This window comes from Cetorhinus maximus, chromosome 10 (assembly GCF_964194155.1).
Source record: "Cetorhinus maximus chromosome 10, sCetMax3.hap1.1, whole genome shotgun sequence".
NCBI lineage: Eukaryota > Metazoa > Chordata > Chondrichthyes > Lamniformes > Cetorhinidae > Cetorhinus > Cetorhinus maximus.
Window position 1 is genome coordinate 56,172,808 of NC_135888.1, and position 23,301 is coordinate 56,196,108.

Below are 23,301 nucleotides of genomic sequence, written 5' to 3' on the forward strand. Positions count from 1 at the left end.
GACTTGAACACCAGAACCTGACACAGCCATCCACAGAGGATTGGAAGAGGGACGGAAGAAAAAAATAATTTTTAAAATGCTGCAATTTCTTGTTTGTTTTGTTGATCAGCTGCCTGATATCAATACTTTAAGAAAGAGCTTGTATTTTATCGAGGATCTTTCATATTCTAAGGATGTCCTAAAGGATTTTACAACTAATTCATTATTTCTGAAGTCTAGTCAATATTGTTAGGCGGGCACAGCTGCACAGTACTGAGAGAATGCTGCACTGTTGAAGGTGCCATCTTTCAGATCAGATAATAAACCAAGACTTCTCAGCTGGTTGTAAAAGAGCCTTTGGCATTATTATGAAGAAGACCAGAGAAGTTCTCCCCAGTCTCCTGACCAATATTTTCCCTCAGTCAAGATCGCTAAAATATATTATTGGATCACTCTCACAGTGCTGTTTCGGCAAACTGACTTTCACCTTTCCGACATTACAACAGTGAAAGTACATAATTGATTGCAAAGGGACATCCAAGATTGTGGATGGTGATGTATAAATACAAGTCTTTCTTTCTTTAAACAGCAATGAGGTGAATGACTAGCGGAGACAGGGCCTCAGAATAATTTCTCATTTAACTGTGCACAAACGGCACTGTGATAAATGATCAGCTAGTCTGTTTTCAGGCATGTTAGCTGAAGGACTAATGTTGACCAGGCCACTGGGAGAGGTCTCATGCTCTCTTCAAATACAGCCACGGGATCCATGTGGGAGTGCAGACAGGCCTTGGTTTAATATCTCATTTGAAAGATAACACCTCTGACACTCTCCCAGTATTGCACTAAAATGCAAGCCTACATTACCTGCTCAAAGCCTGGGAGTGGATCTCAAATCCACAACATTCTGCTATGAAACCAGAGTGACCACTGAGCCAGGACTGGCACCATTTACAAATACTTTATCACATGAGAACCCATTATCCTGGCCCCATAGTTTCTGGAGTGTGGCCCACCAGCAGATCTCAGGGTTAATTTGATCATCCCTGAAACCCTGCGATTTTTAGCCTCCCTTATTCTTGAACTGTGCTACTTCAACTGGGGTGTAAATGTATGCAAGCTGATCATCAGCCTTTTCAGCTGACAGGAGTGTTTCAAACTATGTGTCAACTTGTCAGCATTTCAGAAGCAAAAGCAGCAGCTTTCTTCACTGGCTTTGGAGATTATCAATATGAAGCACTCAGATTAGTTGGGGACAGGGACTGAAAGTTGTTGGAACCAATTAATTAAATACCTTCTCTTCTGACTGCTGCTTGCACACAAATATGATGCAGATGAGCAATGATTTTCAAGATTGGTAGTCAAAAGATAGGTTTATCTTTCGTCCCCCAAAGCAGTGACATATAACAGGCATGACTTTTTAGTTTCCTAATCTTCAAAACCAGTTGCAGATACTTTGAGGAAAAGAGGGCATTTCCTGTGTGAATATGTTCAGAACACTGGGAACAGGAGTGGACCATTCAGCCCCTTCAGCCTATACAGCTATTCAATTAGATCCCGGCTAATCCACATTGATGGATTTTAATTGAATATCCTAATTCTTCAATTATGTAATTGACTTGGATATTAACAGAAATAGCAATAAGTTACATTTCATCTAAAATACTTAAAACTAAACACCCAAATGTAAGATTTCAGTACAATATACGAGTGTGATGTGTGGCGCAGAATGTTGGACTATTTGTGCGAGATTTGTAGAGCCTGGGTATATTCAAATTTGAGATATATAACCCTTCATATACTTGAGCCCTTGCAAAACTCTGCTGCCCGTATCCTAACTCTCACCAGGCCCCATTCACCCATCACCCGGCTTTACTCACTGACCTACATTGGTTCTTGGCCTGGCAATGTTTCAATTTTTGAATGGCCTCCTTCTGCACTGTAACAATTCTGTGATTGCTCCAAAGTCACAGCCCACCCAACGTCTGTAATCTCCTCTAGCATTATAATCTTCTGAGACTTCTGCACTCATCAAATTCTGGCTACGCGCGTATCCCTGATTTTAATGGCTAAAATAAAAGCAAAATACCGCAGATGCTGGAAATCTGAAATAAAAAGAGAAAATGCTGGAAAAACTCAGCAGGTATATGGAGAGAGAAACAGAGTTAACGTTTCCAGCCCCTTGACATTCAATGGCATTACCATCACTGAATCCCCCACTATCAACATCCTGGGGGTTACCATTGACCAGAAACTGAACTGGACTAGCCATATAAATACTGAGGCTGCAAGAGCAGGTCAGAGGCCAGGAATCCTGCGGCGAGTAGCTCATCTCCAGACTCCCCAAAGCCTCTCCACCATCTACGGGCGCAAGTCAGGAGTGTGATGGAATACTCTCCATTTACCTGGATGAGTGCAGCTCCAACAATACTCAAGAAGCTTGACACCATCCAGGACAAAGCAGCCACTTGATTGGCACCCCTTCTACAAACATTCACTCCCTCCACCACCAATGCACAGTGGCAGCAGTGTGTACCATCTGCAAGATGCACTGCAGGAACTCAATAAGGCTCTTTAGGCAGCACCTTCCAAACCCACGACCGCTACCATCTAGAAGAACAAGGGCAGCAGATACATGGGAACACCACCGCCTCCAAGTTCCCCTCCAAGCCACTTACCATCCTGACTTGGGACTATATCACCGTTCCTTCACTGTCGCTGGGTCAAAACCCTGGAACTCCCTCCCTAACCACCACCACTTTCTCAAGGGCAACAAGGGAGAGTTGTAATGCATGATTTAAAGCTTCAACTGAAAACAAAATCCGAATCGTCAAGCATATTTCGACGGAGGAAGATTCAAGCTTCACGCCTTCTGTATGGGTGTGTGAAAATTGGATTGCAGAGTAATAGGTTTTGCTGTCATCGTGTGAAAACAGAATAAAATGATGTAAAACAGAGTTCTTTGGACTGTGCTGTAGTCTGGATTCCTGATTTAACTCACTGGCCTGACATTACCAATGGAATGACATCCCAGAAACAGATATGTGGTTGGCATTTCAAGAAAGTGGGAAGCCTGTGCATTGATTGGCCATGCAGCTTAGCTGTTGCACATGTCTTGATGCACATGACTGCATCAACTTCTGAAAGGCTAACAAGGTACCAGATGTCAATACACAGATGTGTTACATCCTACATTCTCAGTTAGGCAACTGTTGGCATTTTTGGTGGCATTTTGCTGAGGCAGCCTAATGAACTGTTTGGCTTTGGCAGCCTTGGGAGGGGTGGGAATTGAAATACTTATTTTCTCTTTATCCCCCCAAGACCCTTCCCTCCTGTCATAATACATCCTTTAATTTTTCCCACCCCTGCACTCTACCCTCACAAATGCCCAACTCAACCCTTCAGCACTTCTCACTCCTTTGAAAAAATCCTTTAATGTGATCTGCTGCCAACCCAGACTTGACTTAGATAAACCCAGACCTTCCCTCCGTGTCATCCTCTGAAGGACTCATCAAAGCACTCAACACTGCCTCCTTATGAGCAGCAACCACAATTATCCCCTCCTACTCTCTGGTCAACTTTCCCAGCCAGCATGCCTGCTGAGGGTTAATCTTGTCAATGACATTCCTGTCCAATTCACCCTCTCACTGCTGACCCCCTAGACTGTGCCAGCGGATCAGCTTTCATCGCCCCTCTGTGGATCTCCCTCCAGAATGTCCATTCACTTGTGAACGTGACCCCTGCTGTCCATGAACTTATTGTTTCATCAGTTTCATGGCCTCAACAGAAATCTGACTGAGGGGTGATGACACTTGCCCCACTAGATATGCCTGGCGATATATAACCAAACCTGGTGATGTATAACCAAACCTGGCGATATATAACCTTACTCAGAACCATAGAACCATAGAAAAATTACAGCACAGAAGGAGGCCATTCGGCCCATCTTGTCCATGCCAGCCCAAGGACACCCAAGTGCTATATAACCATATCTAGCGATAAATAATCATACCTGGTGATATATAACCATACTTGGTGATATATAGCCATACCTAGTGATAAAGAACCATTCTTGGCGACATACAGCCGTACCTGGTGATATATAACCATACTTGGTGATATATAAACATATCTGGCTATATATAACCATACCTAGAGGCAAATGGTTATCTTGGGGATGGTCGGGGGAGTTGGTGATTTTGGGGATATTAGGGAGCTGGGAGGGTTTGGAGAGTTTGGGCTGTTGATAATTGTGGGGGTTTGTGATCTTGGAGAGAGTTGGCGAATGTGGGGAGATTGAATTGATGAATTGGTGAGCGCGCTGGGAGGGTTGGGAGGCGTGGGGGAGATCAGGATGTAGGTGATGGGGGAGAACGTGAAGGTGGAGAGGGTGGTTTACAGGATAAGTTTGTTAATCTGAAGCCAACACGAGAATGATTCCAGGGATGAGGAAGTTCAGTTATAAAGATAGAGTGGAGAAGTTGGGATGTTTTCCTTGGAGAAAAGAAGGTTGAGAGGAAATTTGATAAAGGTATTCAAAATCATGTGGGGTCTGAACAGAGTAGATAGGGAGAAACTGTTCCTACTCGTGAAAGGGTCTAGACCGAGGGGCCAAAGATTTAAAATAGTTAGTAAAAGAAGCAAAATTGATATCAGGAGAAACCTTTTTTAAACAGCGAGTGGCTAGAACTTGGAAAACACTGCCTGAGAGTGTGGTGGAGGTAGGTTCAATTGAAGCATTCAAAATGGAATTAGACTGACGAGATAGAATGCGCAGGGTTACGGGGAGAAGGCGGGGAAATGGCACGAGATGTGTTGGTCATTCCGAAAGCTAGTACGGACATTATGGGCGGAATCGTCCCAGATTTGCACTAAGTGCGGTAGCGGGCGGGAAAAAAGATGTTTTACCCGCTGGCCGCAATGGCGGCTTTTCACGCCATATTGTTCCTATCCCGCTTCATTAGTCATGTATTCCCGGGAAACACGCCCTTCAGCACATGATTCCGCAACTGCATGCACACCTCTCAGTGCTTCCAACCAGGATATGCTGCAAATCATACATGGCCCCAAAAGGCAAGAAGACTGAAGCCCTCCAGTTTAGTGACCCATCCCTCAAGCGCCTTTTGGATGCTGTGGAGCTCCGCTGTCATGTCCTCTGCCCCTCTCTGGCCGCAGGAGGGGCAGCAACATTACCACTCCGGCCTGGTAGGCATTGGCAGTGATGATCAATGCTAATGCTGCACAGAGGAGGTTGGCCATCCGATGCAGATAGAGGATGAATGATCTCTTCTGTGCTGCCAGGGTAAGGCAACCATCTCATCACTCAGAACTCACACACTCAACCCCATCACACATTCACTGGCATCTCACTCACTGCCTGCTCAAGGGACATCACCACTCACTCTCACACATAACCTCACATCTCCATCTGGCCTCATCTCCTCTGGAGATTGCCTCCTCAGCCCTTACCACCTTGAGGTCACTTGCACAGATCAACATGTGCCCCCACACAAACCCAGGGATACCCGCGTCCCCAGTACAGCCCTCGTCCTGCAGCCTCTTTCCTTGTTTGAGGCCTCTTCTCCCCCTTTCCCACCTTGCCCTACAGCCACCACCGCCTTATGGCTGGTCTGGTAGGTGGAGGCTGGCCCCAGAGCCCCCCGAAAGTGATGTGGTGCTGTCTGCGGAGCCTGGCACCAATGACTGCGAGTGCTTCCCGAAGCAAGGTAGGCAAACAAACCTTGAAGTCCCGAGTGAAGTGCAGCTCACCAGGTGCACGTCGCTTATGTACAGTTGAGAAACATGTCACCGTGTTTGTGCTCAGATGATCCAGCGTGGAGGGATGATCTTGGCGAGCTGGGTTTATAATGATATGCAAATGTATTACAATCAGGTTCCTGATGTCCAACGGCAGGAAATGCAGCCTACCATTGATGAGCAGAGCAGATGGTTGCAAACTGGTTTCATGATGTTGTGAAACCGATTGTTGGCCTTCTTGCCATATTGCCCGCTCATGCCGCCGAGCATGCCCAATTCCAATGGGCACAGAGAATTCTGCCTGATGAGCTGAATGGCCTCTTTCTGCGCCATGACAATTTTGTGATTCTGTGAACACTTCTGTTCCTTTGACACACGAGTCTTGGATTCAACCCTTCTCATCTCTCTTTATTTGCCAGGTTAATCTGAAGCTCAGGAAACCTGGATGACAGCAGTAAAAAAGATACCTTGCAAAAATGGAGGCACACAACCTCCTTCAAAGGCTTCTATGGCTATCCCACCTTCTGAAAGTGGATTGGTGCTCATCCTGGCTCCATTAAAACCCAATGCGGTGGATTCAAGTGAGGGGTTGAGATTTGAAATTGGAAATGTTGTCATTTTAACCTGTCACCTGACCCCACCTGTTCTGGGGGTTAAAATCACCCCAAAAGTGTCTGTTTCCCAATTGGTTGTGAAGAGGGGTGCTCGTGGGTTTGGGTGACCAGTGGTGGGAGGTTTGTGGCAAGAAGTCAGATGGTAAAACTAGAGTTTTCAGCTCTGGAATGGATTATAAACAACAGGGCAGGAACGTACATTTAGGGACATGTGTCTGGGAGATAAATTAGTGGTAGAACCAGTGGTGGGTTGGGTGTCGGTAGGGGTCATGATTATCCCAATCATTATGAGTTTACTTAGTGGGGGACTGAAGGATCACTCCACGCCACCCCGCCCCCCCCGCCACCTCCCCCCACTCCACCCCGACTCCGTTTTTCTCCTATGAGTCTCGGTCCTCGGTCACCCGCCTTTGGTTTTCAGGTTGAATATGAGAGACCCTGCGGTTCCTGGCACTCACTGGGCATTCAATCTGCAGGATCCCCCCCACTGGGCACTCAATATCCACGATCTCCTCACTGGGCACTCGATCCCCAGGATCCTCCTACTGGGCACTCAATTCCTAGGATCTCCCCACTGGGCACATGATCCCTAGGATTTCATCACTGGGCACACGATCCCTAGGGTCTCACCACTGGGCACATGATCCCCAGGATCTCCTCTCTGTGCCCTTGGTCTTCAGGCTGGGATCTGGCCCCGGGCAGTCTCAAGTTTACACTCTTTGAAATGGAAGTAGAACTGTATCAGAGCAGAAGAGGACACCTGAGATGAGCAGCTCGCAGAGAACACTCAGAGGGTTGTAAATCTTTGGAACTCTCTACCTCAGAAGAACTGTGGGTGCTGAATCAATGAGTATATTCAAGCAGAGGTCGATAGATTTTTGAGTAAGGGATATGGGGATGGTGAGGAAAGATGGAGTTGAGGGCGAAAATCAGCCAAGGCCCTGTTGAACAATGAAGCAGGCCTATTCCAGCTCCTATTTTTATGTTGTTATCTTAGAGTCTAAGGAACATCAGAATAGAGTTAGACTGTTCTACCCTTGAATGAAATCACAGATGATCCGTATCTTAACTCCATTAACTTGGATTGGTTCCAAAGCTCTTAACACTCTTACCCAACAAAAATCTAGCAATCTCAGTTTTGAAATTGTCATTAACCCCTCATCAACAGCTTCCTGAAGAGAGAGTTCCAGATTTCCATTACCCTTTGAGTGAACAAGTGCTTCCTGACATCACCCCCGTATGACCTATCTCTAACCTTAGCCTGATGCTCCATTGTTCTAGGCTCTCCCACCAGAGGAAACAGTTTAATTCCATCCCATGGGCATCTTCATCCCACTGATATTTCAGCCAAGTGGCCAGAGTCTAGACAATGACTTCAAACAGGAGATGTATCACCCCTGACCCTCTCCTCAACTCCCATTCACACCTTCAGATGTACAGCGCAAATCAACACAAGGTGCTTGGGATGGAACAGTGATTCCTTGAACAAAAACAAAAATTGCTGGAAAAACTCAGCAGGTCTGACAGTATCTGTGGAAAGGAAGACAAAGTTAACTTTTCGAGTCTGTATGACTCTTCATCAGAACTAAAGAGGAATAAAAAATGTGGTGAAATATAAGCTGTTTAAGGGGGGTGGGACAGGTGGAGCTGGATAGAGGGCCAGTGATAGGTGGAAGCAAAGGAGAGATTGTTACAGATGTCATAAACAAAATGACAAAGGGGTGTAGATGGTGGTGATATTAGCTAAAGGATGTGCTAATGGTGACATTAAGGGTAGAAAGCAGGATGAGCAAGTGACAGATGACCCTAGTGGGGGTGGGGTGGGGGGAAGGGATCGAAATAGACTAAAAGGTGGAGATAAAACAACGGATGGAAATAAATTTTAAAAATAATAGAAATAGGTGGGAAAAGAAAAATATATATATATAAAAAATATAATAATTATTAGAAAAAAGGGAATCAAAACGGGGATGAGGAGAGAGTTCATGATCTGAAGTTGTTGAACTCAATGCTAAGTCCAGAAAGCTGTAAAGTGCTTAATCGGAAGAGGAGGTGCTGTTCCTCCAGTTTGCGTTGAGCTTCACTGAAACATTGCAGCAGGCCAAGGATGGACATGTGGTCATGAGAGCGGAGCGATGTGTTGAAATGGCAAGCGGCAGGAAGGTCTGGGTCATGGTTGCGGACAGACCGAAGGTGTTCTGCAATGCGGTCACCCAGTCTGCGTTTGGTCTCTCCAATGTAGAGGAGACCGCATTGGGAGCAGCGAATGCAGTAGACTAAATTGAGGGAAGTGCAAGTGAAGTGCTGCTTCACTTGAAAGGAGTGTTTGGACCATTGGACAGTGAGGAGGGGGGGAAGTAAAGGGGCAGGTGTTGCATCTTCTGTGGTTGCATGGGAAGGTGCTGTTGGAGGAGGTTGAGGTGTAGGGGGTGACGGAAGAGTGGACCAGAGTGTCCTGGAGGGAACGGTCCCTACGGAATGCCGACAGTGGGGGTGAAGGGAAGATGTGTTTGGTGGTGGCATCACGCTGGAGTTGGCGGAAATTGCGGAGGATGATCCTTTGAATGCGGAGGCTGGTGGGGTGATAAGTGAGGACAAGGGGGACCCTATCATGGTTCTGGGAGGGAGAGGAAGGTGTGAGGGCGGATGCCTGGGAGATGGGCCGGACACGGTTGAGGGCCCTGTCAACCACCGTGGGTGGAAAACCTCGGTTAAGTAAAAAGGAAGACATGTCTGAAGAACTGTTTTGGAAAGTGGCATCATCAGAACAGGTGCGATGGAGGCAAATAAACTGAGAGAATGGGATGGAGTCCTTACAGGAAGCGGGGTGTGAGGAGCTGTAGTCGAGGTAGCTGTGGGATTCGGTGGGCTTGTAATGAATATTGGTGGATAGTCTATCACCAGAAATTGAGACAGAGAGGTCAAGGAAGGGAAGGAAAGTGACAGTGATGGACCATGTGAAAACGATGGAGGGTGGAAATTGGAAGCAAAGTTAATAAATTTTTCCAGGTCCAGGCGGGAGGATGAAGCAATACTGAAGCAGTCATCGATGTACAGGGGAAAGTTGTGGGAGGGGGCTTGAGTAGGACTGGAACAAGGAATGTTCCTTGACTTGGTTTCTCCTCCCCATTGTAGGGCACTGATGCTAGCTGGAGCACCATCATCACCTTGCCAGCTGAGATCAACCATCTCAATACAGAGTGGGGAACCATGCTCCAGATGAATCAGTAAAACCACTGGATAAACCAGCAAGTTTCCCAGCCTCCTATTTCCTTAACTATTTTTGTACACATGATTTAGTTTGATACATATAGTATATGTGTACACTATCAATAATAACTTATATTTATATAAAGCGCCTTTAACATAGTAAAAACGGCCCAAGGCAAGAGCAATTTCAGATAAAATTTGACACTGAGCCATATCAGTGAATATTGGGAGAGACAGTCAAAAGCTTAATCAAAGAGCTTAGTTTTAAGGAGCATCTTAAAAGAGCAGAGCAAGATAGAGAAACAGAGAGGTTTATAGGGAGGGAATGCCAGAGCTTTGGGCTTCAGCAGTCAATAATTAGCATAACTGACAGATAATTCCATGCTTGAACTTCCCCATAAGGTTAGTCCATAATTGTTCCTCCTTTCCAGCCAATCCTAACTTTCCTGTAAATCCACTCTATCTCTCTTCCCAGAACAGATACTGCAGCTCAGATGGGTAGTAGAGGAAGATGAGAGAGCGCGAAGATTAATGGCAAAGTGACTGGTTTAACGAGCCAGATGCTTGTTCACCACCAACTTCCAGCATATAGCTTCCTATCCAAGAGGCAACAATTGAAGTCTTAATGAAAAATAAAACCTCTTCATAAAGTAACAGAATTCCTTCAGGGATTTTTACCATCAGCAGATTAATGATATGTTAAATTAGTCACATCAAAAATACTCAGCAAGTCTTAAATACTTGTCCAATGCACTTTGTGGCTATTCTGAAAAACCATTCTAACATGAAGTCAATTCAAAGCTAACCTCTTTCTTCTATTCAGCTGGCACTCACAGCCTATATTGTATTCTTCCAATAGATAATAAATGCTTATGTGAAGCTGTCATTTATGATAGCTTAGTGGCTTTGATGATGTGTAGGCATTGTGTCAATGCTACAAACCTGAATTAAAGTATACCTTTAGGTCAATATTCTACAAGATATAAAGCACTGCACATTCCTATGGCAAATCAGTGTAACAATACTTTACAGTTTCTTCAAATAGTAAATACAGGTGGTAACTTAAGGTAAAATATCTTGTCATAAGTAGCAATGGAATTACTAAGATGAATAAACAATAAAAATTCTGCATGTTCTGGATCACACTGGCTCGTTACTCCAGGTGAGGCCATCTCAGGGAAAACTTGGAAAACCTGGAATGCATTGCCTGAATGGGCGGTGGAAGTGGATTTAATCATCATTTTCAATAGGAAATTGGATAAGTGCTTGAAGGCGAAAAGCTTGCAGGCTAGAGGGAAAGGTCAGGGGAATGGGATTAATCGGATAACTCCTTCAAAGAGCTGGCAGAGGCACAATGGGCCGAATGACCTATTTTTAAACTTTATCAATCTATGAAGCCCGTAGTCATCCGCAGGCTTCATAGCGGGCGGGAACGAAAAATATCGGGAAATTGCAAAAATCAGTTTCACATCATCGTAAAACCAGTTTGTGATCACCCGCTCCGCCCTTCAATGGCAGACCGTGTTTCCCGCCGCCGCACATCGGGAATTTAATTTCAATACTTTAGCATCTCATTATACACCCTGCTCGCTGGAATCATTCCCCCCATGCTGGATCATCCGGGCACATCGGCATGCACCTAGCAACCTGCACTTCGCTCGGGACTTTGAGGTTTGATTGCCTACCTCGCTTCGGGCAGCACTCGTGGTCATCAGCGCCAGGCTTCACAGGCAGCACCACAGCACTTTTAAGGGGGCTCATGGGCAAGTCTCTGCCTACCAGACCAGCTGTGAGACGGGGGTGGCTTTTCAACGTCTCGGGGCTAGGGCTTGCTTGGGGAAGGGGGAGAAGGGTCCTCAGGCAAGGGAAGAGGCTGCAGGGTGAGAGCTGTACTGGAGTAGGGGGGTACCCCTGGGTGTGCGTGGGGACACATGTTGATCTGTGCAAGTGGCCTCAAGGCAGTGAAGGCTGAGGAGGCAGTCTCCAGAGGAGATGAGGCCAGATGGAAATGTGAGGTTATGTGTGAGAATGGGTGGTGATGTCCCTTGAGCTGGCAGTGAATGAGATGCCAGTGAATGTGTGATGGGCTTGTGAGTGTGAGAGCTTAGAGTGATGAGGTGGTTGCCTTACCATGGCGGCAAGGGTGAGACCATTTATCCTCTTTCTGTATTGGATGCCCAACCCCTTCTGTGCAGCGTTGGCACTGACCACCCCTGCCACCACCTCCCAAACTGGAGTGGTGAGATTGCTGGACCTCCTGCGGCCAGAGCCGGGGTGGAGGACATCATGATGGACCTCCAAAAGGCATTCCAGTGAGGGGTCACTGAACTCTTCTTGGCTTTCAGGGCCACGCCTTCACTGGAGCAGTCCTGGGCTGCAAGCATTGAGAACTGTGCATGCGGCTGCAGTTTAGATATGACACCCGGAGTGAGGAAGCGGCAAGGTAACAGCGTGGCGGGCGATTCAGAGGCCGCCTGCCTGTGAGACAGCGTGTTTCCTAAGGCTGCATAATTAATGAAGCAGGAAGCAGACGATACGGTGCGAAAACCCACCATTGCGGCCGGTGGGTATAATGTTGTTTTTCACGTCCACTGATGCACTTAATGCAATTCTGGGATGATTCTGCCCAATGATTCTATGAAAACTGCTTCCCTAGCTACAATGTGGTAAAAGCAAACTGTATAATGAGCAAAATGTTGGGGAATGGTGCTGGACAGGTCTAGCTGATAGTCTCAATTTCTGATTTATAATTGAAAAGTATAAAGTTACGCCTAGGTTAGACCACACTTTGAGTACTGTGTGCAGCTGTGGTGAAAAAAGGACGTAGAGGCACTTGGGAGGGTACTAAAAAGATTTACAACGTTGTTATCAAAACTACAAGTTATTAGAAAAATATGAGCAGGCGCAGTCTTGCTGTTAACATACTTTAGACTACGAAGTCTACTCCACAGGATCTGTGGCAGGATTCTTCAATTAGTTATATATATATATATTTATATATATATGGGTATGTAATAATAAGCAATCGGGTATAGTATAGATACTTCATTTGTTCATTGAGGAGTTGGACATTCAATAGAAGAACTAATTACTGTTGGTCCAACTACACCAGGGATGATATGTAGAGTAAACTCAGGCCAAAACCAAAGAAGTGTCCCCCAAATGTCACATTTTCCCTTCCTCAGCAATCAGAACAAGATTGCCAGTTCACTGCCACATTTTGGCTGTTTGTGCTCTAGTCTCAGACTCAAGAGGTTAGTGTTGTGAAATTTGGAGGAGGATTTTTCCCTCGTCAGGCGGTCTCAGTGGGTCCGGTTGGGAAGCCGCCTGCCGCCCGCGATTGGGACCAGACCGCGATTTCATGCTGGCAGGCCAATTAAGGCCCACCCAACGTGAAACGTGAACAGCAGTGCTCAGCGCTGTCTGTGGGGTGGGGGGGGGTGGGGGAGGAAGGCGAGCGTGAACTTTACGCATGTGCGCGGGTGTGCACTGGAAAAGCTCCCCGAGGCTGCCTCAGGGTGATGAACATTTTTCAAAATAAAAAATAAAGATTTTTAAAATGTTATAAAACATGTCCCTGCTCATGTCCTCTGTCACATGAGCAGGGACATGTTATTAATTAAATTTTTAAATTTTTGTTTCATTTTTATTTGCTTTAGGAAACCTCTTCCCACCCATAGATGAGGGTTCCTAAAAAGTGCAAAGGCTGCTTGACCTTTTAGCCTGCCCGCCAACCGTAAGGTTGGACCGGCAGTGAAAAATTTCTTTCAATTAGCTTTTTAATGGCCTTAAAAGGCCTTTTAATTGTTGGCGGGCGAGCTGCCAGCTCTGGCACGTGCCCGCCGACCGAAATATTGCACGAGTGCTCGATGATGTTGGGACACTCGCCCAACGTCATCGCGCATCAATTTACGCTCAGCCGGGTTGGGTGGGCGCCTGCCCACCCGCTGAGCTAAAAATTCTCCCCCTGATTTCTGATAGAGCCTTTACAATGGAGCCATCAGCTTCAACTGGAAAAGTGGACAGGAAGAGGGAACCCTGGTCCACTCCTCCATCACCCCCTACTCCTCAACCCCCACCTATGGCACCTCCCCATGCCCACGCAGAAGATGCAACACCTGCCCCTTCACTTCCTCTCTCCTCACCGTCCAAGGGCCCAAACACTCCTTTCAAGTGAAGCAGCATTTCACTTGCATTTCCCCTAACTTAGTCTACTGCATTCGTTGCTCCCAATGCGGTCTCCTCTACATTGGAGAGATCAAACGCAAACTGGGCGACCGCTTTGCAGAACATCTGCGGTCTGTTCGCAAGAAAGACCCAAACCTCCCTGTCGCTTGCCATTTTAACACTCCACCCTGTTCTCTTGGCCACATGTCTGTCCTTGGCTTGCTGCATTGTTCCAGCGAAGCCCAACGCAAACTGGAGGAACAGCACCTCATCTTCCGACTAGGCACTTTACAGCCTTCCGGGCTGAATATTGAATCCAACAACTTTAGATCTTAAACTCCCCCTCCCCCCATCCCCACCCCGTTTCTCCCCCCTCCCTATTTTTTCTTCAATAATTTATATAGATTCTTCTTTTCCCACCTATTTCCATTATTTTTAAATCTAAAACTAAAACTTTGTTAGTCTTTCCACCCCACCCCCACTAGAGCTGTACCTTGAGTATCCTGCCTTCCATTCTTAATTAGCACTTTTCTTAGATAATATCACCACCTTCAACACCTCTTTGATCCTTTTGTCTGTGACATCTTTTGATTATCTGCTCCTATCACTGCTTGCTTATCCCTAAACTACCCCACCCTCAACTTCTCTCTCCCCCCGCCCCCCCACCTTGGACCAGCTTATATTTCACCCCTCTCCTAACTATACTCAGTTCTGCCGAAGGGTCATGAGGACTCGAAACGTTAACTGATTTCTTCTCCACCGATGCTGCCAGACCTGCTGAGTTTTTCCAGGTAATTCTGTTTTTGTTTTGGGAAAAGGACTTATCAGTTAATCACAGGTCCACAGAGGTCTTGGTATTCCATCTATCTCAATGAATGTTAGAAGAATCAAAGATCCTGCTGCTCCGCAATTTCCTGACTATCACTTCCAGCCAATGCTGCTCTTCACTGGGAGCTCCCAGTTGCAGAACCAGCCTTTTGTCTGCAAGTTAGGAGAGTGAGTATTCAGTCATAGAGATCACACCCAAACCTAATCCTTGACATCCACCAAATGCACTTGACAGCTAATATTTCTCCCTCCTCTACAGGGGCATTGAGGCCAGTTTGACTTTCCCCAACTAAGACTGGTTAACCAAGCATACTGCCCTTCACATCATCCACTGACACCTCTCACTGCTTCACACTTTATATGGTAATCCGTAAGCACATCTTCTATGATGTTATAACAAGTTTTATTTACTTTTACTTCAGGCAATATTTGCCACTTACCATGATCGTCAAGAAGGATGTTGTCAGGTTTAATGTCCCTACAAAAAAAAGCAAAGAGGAATTAATTTTCATGAGTAGTTTTCCTTTGGCTTCAAGGCTTAGGTCAGCCTCTCATTAAAGCTTCTTTTCAAGATCGCATCTAATTATATCATGCTAATGATCCAAAAGCTACAGATATTTTCTGAATTAAAATAAATTAACAGCATGTCATGCAGATTAAGATGGCAGTCAAAAAAAGAGAGGATGAGACAGTCTCTGCACTGATTAAACAGTTATTATCAGAATTGGGAGAAATTGCACAGGATTGCATACAGCATAGAAACAGGCTATTTGGCCCAACAAGTCTATGCCAGTATACACTCAACATGAACCTCCTCCCAGCCTTTTTCACCCAACTCTATCAATGTAATCATCTATTCCTTTCCTCCTTGTGTTCTTTAGTTTCCCCTTCAATGTTATTCACCTTATCTACTCTGTGCAGAAGCAAGATCCTCATTCTAGCCACTCCCTATGTAAAGAAGATAGTGACTATATTATATTTATGGTCATTAGTTTTGGTCTTCTTTTCCATGTTTCCTGTATGAAACTCTTTAATAACCTTACAGGTCTCTGTCAGGTCACCCCTCAGCCTTTTCCTTTCTAGAGGAAAGACTGCAGCCTGTTTTTCCTTTCCTGATCGTTATAACATCTCAGTTGTGGTATCACTTTTTAAAATCTTTGTTGCACTGTTGCCAGTGCCTTTATGTGCTTTTGCAAGATGGCGACCAGAACTGTGTGTAATGTGCTAAGGGCAGGATATTTTGGATGGTGGGGTTTTCCGCCCTGCCACCCAGAGAGTTGATGGGGAACGTATCCCCAACGATGCTGCCTGCCCTGCAGCCACTTATTGTTCCAAGGAGCATTAATTGGCTGGAGAAGAGACTTCCATCTGTCACTCAGGGGGAAGCCCTGTCTTAGAGAGTTGCTAGCAGCTCTGTAATCCCAGCAGCACTACCTGGAGCATCGGCCACTGCTGGGACTGCAAGCAGTCCCCAGAGTCAAGCACCAGAACCCAAAGGACCAGTTAGGAGCAGGGTCAAGTCTCACAGTGGATGGAAAGGGAGGATCGGTGGAAGGGGGTTGCAGTTGAGAGAGAGGGGGCTGCAGGTCATGTTGGAAAGGTCCAGCGGAGAGGGGCGCCCAATGCCGAAAAGGCATACAGTGATGAGGTGCCCCCTTGCTCCTTTCTCCCCCACCTTTCCCACCTGAGACCCCTGGAAGGATGACCTGAGAGCACACCCACCATCCCTAAATTACCCCTGCCGACCAAAAAATTTTGGCCAGCTGGGAAACAGCCCTCCACTGATCAATATTTGGCTACTTAAAGGCGTCATTTGGGGAGAAAATAGGCAGGCCACCCTAACCATCGGCCCAACCCCGCAAAATTGTGGACAGTTTGGGGGTGGGCCGGAGGGTGGGAGAATGGCAGGAAGGCCACCCGCAAAAGTTTACAGCTCCCTCCCCCTGCAAACCCACCTGCAGGGGATTGTAAAACTCTGTTCCATGTGTGGGAGGAGGCACATCGAATGGAATAAGACAGTTGGTTGTCAACCATGGTGACAACCAGAGGATCTCCCTACAAATTAGAATTGTCTGTGCAGCCTAATTCAAAATTCGGTTCACCCCAATCAATGAATTTTGACGTAGACCTTGACTTTATGTGGTTGTATGAAATGGTTGACATTGGGTCAGAAACACATTCCACATCTTTCTCAATTTCTATTTCTATTGGAGTCAAGGGAGGACTATAAAAAGGTTTACCATCTTGCTATCACCCATTGTGCTGTTGTACAATGCCAAAATCCACCCCCATTCCCAATTTGTTATAATTCAATAATGCACAATCGGTTTAGAACACTGTAAACGACTCACATCAAGGTTCACTTCTGCCTGATTAACATTGCATTTTTAATATCTCCACATGATACACGTCAAGGATTAAAGCTAGGTAAACTCATTGGTCCAATGATTACAGTGCAGAGTGCAAGCTGGAGAGAAGGCTTCAATACAGTAGTGCCCATTCTTTAATCTACCACCCTGTAATGGGGGATTCAGAGAATTTATCCCGTAGCTTCTGGGCCAGATGACATACATCTTAAGATTGATGTGGACAAGGTTGCACTTTTAGGGGTATCCACTGCACAGGTTCTTAGAGCAAGTTCTAATAACGTATTTTCATTTTACAGTGATTTTAAAATAATCGAACTTTCCCAAATAGCGCTGCCGGCCACGGCCTCGATTTTCAATTTAGCATGGTTACTGCCCATGCATCAAGAAACACGTTTGGTCAATCATTACTGCTAGGTCACTTTATTTAAATGGCATCTTGAGAGAGTGGGTATTATGGCACAGGTAAGATGCCCTTTAGTTCACCACTACAGTTTTAGCCTGCTGCCCAAGTAACGCCCTGGTGTTCTCATGAGAGGTCCAAACTTGGACAACTTAGGTGGGCACCAAATTCTGCCACTCCACCCTTTCTGACATCAGGGGCCATTTTTGTGGTGACAGAGTTTGGGGTGACAGCCCAGGCTCATATGCAAAATGGCTGCGGATGGGATTTTCAGCAAAGACTCAGCATTCCCTGGTCCTGTCACAAATTGCAACGCTATCGGATCTCTTGGGGTTCGACTTCAACCCCCAACCTTCATTGCAGCCAAAGAGGCAAGTGATTTGATGTGGCCCGGCATCCTGTAACAAATCATCTGTGTTTCTACATTTAGTACATGTTTGGTAGGTCATTACCTGGTACTTATGAGTTTCTGTGTTTAATTAATACATGGGTTACATTTAATACATTAAATTAATATATAAAAATGGTCTTTTAATCTAAAAATGACAGACCAGGAATGTAATCCACCCATAATACATGCTTTCTTATGAGGAAGTATACTTTTTGTTAAGCACTCCATTTTTCAGGAACACATTAGGTGTGTTAAACAAGGAATAGCTGTAGACAAAAAAAAAATCAATTGAGTTTTAGTGAAGTTCTGCAAGATCAGAAGCAAGCAGCTGTAGTATCTACCTCTAAAAAAGGGATCAATTTGACCCAAGCAACCACAGGAATGCTAGTGTTACATCAATGGTGGGTCTGATAGAACGTACACTGAGGAACAAACTGAAAGAGTGAGTCAGTATCAGCTGTAGCTTAGTGGAAGCACTCTGGCTGCTGATTTAGAAGGCCATGGGTTCAATCCCTTCTCTAGAAATGAGCATGTAATCTAGGCTGATGCTCCAGTACAATACTGAGGGAGTGCTGTGCTGTCTTTCACTTGAGATGCTAAACTGAAGCCTCTGATTATCCTGTCAGGTTAACATAAAAGATCCCACATTGATTCAAAGGTGAGTAGCATAGGTACTGGCCAACATCTGTCCCTCAACCAACACCTGAAAAAACAGACTCTCTGATCATTTGTCATTACTGTACATGGGAGTTTGCAATTTGGCTGTTATGTTCCACTGCATTAGAGACTTCATTGTCCTTAGATTGAGAGAAGTGCTATAGAAACGCAAGTTTTCTTTGTTATCACAGAAGCAGTAGCTTGTTGAAAAAACAGCCGGCATGGCTTTCAAAATGCTTGAGATAACTCCCAGGCTTATCGGAAAACGCTACCAATGTTACAACTCCTTGTTTGTTTGGGCTTTCAGAAAAAACTTTGACAGAGTTACGCATGAATTCATGAAATAAAACTAAAGACCGTGGGAATTGAGAACAGACTATGGGAGTGGATAGAAATTGGCTCCACACATCGGAAACTAAGGGTATTTGAGAGCTATAATGCCAGACTGTGGGAAGGAGGGCATGGAGGAGGGGGAGAAATATAGTGATGTGTTCAATATTTCACTATAAATATTCCCTTGCTAGTCCTCAGCTGTACAATACAGCATTGCATTTGCACTAAATTAGGAGGCACTGTTACTTGTGTGGACAGGAGGTGGAACTGTACAGGGCATTGGTGAGATCGTACCTGGAATATTGTCTACAGTTTTGGTCTCCTTCCTTAAGGAAGGGTATACTTGCATTGGAAGCAGCTCAGAGAAACTTCACTTGACTGTTTCCTGGGATGAAGGGGTTGTTTTATGAGGAAAGATTGAGCAGGTTGGGCCTATACTCATTGGAGTTTAGAAGAATGAAGGGTGATCTTATTGGACTATAAGATTCTGAGGGGACTTGAGAGAGTGGATGCTGAGAGGATGTTTCTCCTCTTGGGGGAATCTAGAACTAGGGGGCACAGTTTAAAGATAAGAGGTCTCCCATCTAAGATGGAGATTTAAAATGGATATGAGGAGGAATTTTTTCTCTCAAAAAGTTGTTAGTGTAGTGGACAGGAGAGGGTTTAATTTAACACAGTCCTGATTTCTCCTCTCACCAAATGTCTGCAAACAGAAAGTGTTCTTTGATATTTTTGATATCCCCCTTTATAAGTGGTGGCGTATTTTCCCACCCCTCAGTTTTAGTGTGATCCAATTCTCTATTAACAACCCCTCAGCAAACGCAAGCTAGGGTGAACTAAAAGGGTTATTTTATTTTACACACACTCAAAATGCAGGAGGGGGTGTTGCTATGTTGTCTCCAGTACATTCATACAATAAAAGGAGGATAAAGAGGAACAGGGCAAAGACCATAGAGAAGATAAGAATTATTGTTTCACATGAGTCCAGAGTCCAGAATCAAAGTCCGATGGTGAACATATGAACATCTGAAATAGGAGCTGAAGAGTGCCATTCAGCCCCTTGAGCCTGCTCCACCATTCAATAAAATCATGGCCGATCTGTTTGTGTTTTGAGTTCCACATTCCCATCTACCCCCGATAAACCTTTGATTCCTGACCTAACAAGAATCTATCTACCTCTGCCTTAAAAATATTCAATGACCCCGCCTCCATGGCTTTCTGAGGCAGAGAGTTCCATAGTCGCTCAAGAAGAGAGTGGGCATAGGCTCAATGAGCTGAAAAGCCTCCTTCTGTGCCATAAATGACTCTTACTCATTAGTCACTGGTGTAATATAGCTAAGTGCCAATTTATGCATGGTCAGGTCCCACAATTAGCAATTTGATAAATGACCAGATACTTTGTTTTCGTGATGAATTTTTAAGGTGAATGTTATGTGTTGGCCATGACATCAGGAGAACTCCCCTGCTTAGCCACATTACGCTTGTTGAAACAGATGTGGCCCAGAGAAAACATTGCTTGATTGACAGCTCAGGCTCTCTGATTTCTGGTGTCAATTTCACAATGTTTATTTACACAAGGTTAAGGGGTTTCAAGCGTTTGTGGTTTTTGTTATTGATACCTTAAAGGGTCTGGATGATTGACACTTTTATTGCCTTCTAAGTGAAATGACTTATTTTTCAACATAGTAGAAAGTTATGAATGAATTACTTTTTTAAACATCTTTTACACATCCTACTGTCAGTATAGGGTTCACTGGTTCTATACAGTGTATTGTGGACCAATGGGTGTGCAAGTGCCGTAGCTTGGCATCGGGGACTGATGGAAGGGCAGAGCTTGGCATAGGGGGAATGAGGGGCCTTGGCAGTGGGTGGAAGGGCAAAGTTTGGCATGGGGGCATAAGGGGACATAAGAGGTGCGGGGGGCATGAGGTGGAATAGATGTGCATGGAGAGTGTTTGGAGTGTTAGGGAGTGTGAGGGGTGAGGGCTGGAAGGCCTTTGCGTTTTTATTTTAACTGGGACCAAGTCCCATTGCACCGAGTTGTGCCTTTTAAACAGCCCACCTCTGAACTTCTTCCCAGCTCAGCTGGCCTGAATCCAGCCAGCACCCACCTCCAACAATGAAGATCCCACCTTTGCGGGGCACTTTCTTCCGAGGGGGGCAGGCAGAGCTGGGAATTTTCGTGACTCCTGCTATCCACCCTGAGGATGGAAACCCCAGGCCTGTATCTCAGAAACTTGGGAATCTGCTGCACACTATTTTCCAAATAGATTCCTAATGAGTGAAGCTCACCACTGCAAGAACAAATTCAGAAAATTACTCTTTTTAAATGCTCATACTACATCACTAGATCACTATAAAAGTGCGTACAGTCTGAATGATCAACTATCACAACTACTTTTTATTCCAACACGATCTTATCACTTTGATAACACTTCAGATGTACTTACTAAATGAACAATGTTGTAGGTATAAACGGGGACTGTCTGTATATTAGTCCCTTTTTCCAAAGGTTGTGCTTTCAAAACATTGGAGTAGAGATTTATCATTGGTGATAGTGTAAAATCAGCAGAATGAACTGCCCATTCTCCCAAAATTAACAGAACTCATACCCTACCACCAATCCAGTGCTATTGCCCCAAGACAAATTTCTGACTGGTTGACCTTCCCTAGTGCATGGCTCCACTGACGACAGCAGTTCTCTCTGATGCACTGTACAAATGCACCTTCTTCCTATGTCATTATTGACATTAAATATAAGTGTGATGTTTGACTGTGGGAGCCATCACAGTGGAACTTGGACCTATTGTCATGTCACAGTCCTGTGCATATCCCAGCAGCGGTCTCCACATATAAACAGATGCAAATCCTTGGCTGATTTTATCCCCCTTCTTAGATCACTAGGTCCAGTTGTTTAGTTCTGACTGTTACAATGGATAAGAATAGGGAAAATTGCTATGGGAGTGTGTTTGTGTGTGTGAGTGGTACACATGCATGTGGAGGTATGTATATGTGTGTGTGTGTATGTGTGTAAATGTATGTGTGTGTGCGCAGGCGCGTGTGCACATATGTGTGTGTGTGTGTATGTCTGCATGTGCATGTATGCATATGTATGTGTGTGTGCATGTATGTGTATGTGTGTGCGCTTGCGCGCATGTGCACACACGTGTGCATACATGCGTATGTATGTGTGCGCGTATATGTGTGTGCATTGGTGTACATGTGTATATGTATGTGTGTGTGTGTGTTGATGCATACGAACAATGATGGATAGGCTCCACCCAGCCTTTCGTGCAAAATTGTGATGCCTTCTGTATTATAATGTATACACTCCCTACCCATTCAAAAACTATTATTTCCTGGGAGAGGTGAAAAACAAAAAAAAACAGGCCAATGTTGTGGGTGAAGTTATAGAATCTGGGATCTTCCTCTCCAAACCCCCTTAAATGATTAAAACTGGTCCAAATGAGGACAAGATTGGGGTCAGTTGTGATATCTTCCCCTTCAGTGCTGAATATTCACTTCATGAGCACTGATGTCCACTGCCAAAGCTCATTCACAGAGAACTGCCATTGAGTAAGGTATCAGAGGTGCTGCCAATGAAACTGTAACCCAGACAACAGTCAACACCTTTAGGAATGGAAAGGAGCCAAGACAATTAGTGAAAAAGGAGGAGAAGAAAGAAAAAGTGTATTCAGAGGATTGCACCCACCCCACTGAAAATTGCCAAGCATACTGTAGGTTGGAGACTGTGTCCTGAACTAATTAATGTTGCCAAATTTATTGAAGGGGTGGGGTGGGGGTGGGGAAGGGCAATTGAGTCAGGAAACTGCAATGAAACATCCTTGTCTACTAAGTCTACAAGAGCTAAATGTGGCTGAGAACAGCTCAGGGGCTGCAGTACGAAAAACTACTGATCTATATTTGGATCACACTCATGAGCGTGGACGGAATTATTTGCAGTGAGTCACATTGTGTAATAGGCAATGCAACTGCTGATTTGTGTGTCCAACGGCAATGGGGCTTGTCAATCAATAGGAAGGAGATTAAAAGGCTTGAAGTTGGAAAGACACAAGTCAAAATGTCTTAATAGGAAGGAAATGACAGAAGAAAATATACAGAATTTAACCACTCTGTCAATCACTGGTAGTGTTATTAATGCTGGTGCTTATTTTCAATTTAAAGGGCATTGTCAACAATTACATGCCTAATGCCAATACATTCAATGTTAGATTTTAAGGACAAACAACCCAATTATTTCAGCTGAAACAGAAAACGCATCCTCCTGTTGAACAGTCGGCCACTGATGCACCTGATCTAAGAGTTGGGATTGTTTCTACGACATATTACACGGCTTTAATGACCTAATTACATGACTTGTCAGTTGGAATCGTGATACCCGAGATGCTCCTTATAGCAAGCAGAGTGTAACATTACACAATGTGAAACCAACACAGAACCTAAAGGTGTCTGGTTTCAGACAAAGGAACTTAAAATTCATTGTGCCATACAGGCAACCTCATTTTCTTAAATGCAAAGAAAAATTGAGAGAGAGTTTTTCATTTTCTGTTGGCAAAAGATACAAACTTAACAAAA

The 23,301-nt window shown here is 45.0% G+C and overlaps 1 protein-coding gene across 1 annotated transcript in view; it reads right to left on the reverse strand.

The window, feature by feature from the left end:
• Positions 1–23,301, reverse strand: part of LOC144685712 (serine/threonine-protein kinase 32A-like) — a 157,337-nt gene that overhangs the window by 76,287 nt on the left and 57,749 nt on the right. Inside the window, exon 3 of the mRNA XM_078550520.1 lies at positions 14,996–15,033. Within this exon, the coding sequence (XP_078406646.1) occupies positions 14,996–15,033 (38 nt within the window). The remainder of the gene's footprint in view (positions 1–14,995; positions 15,034–23,301) is intronic.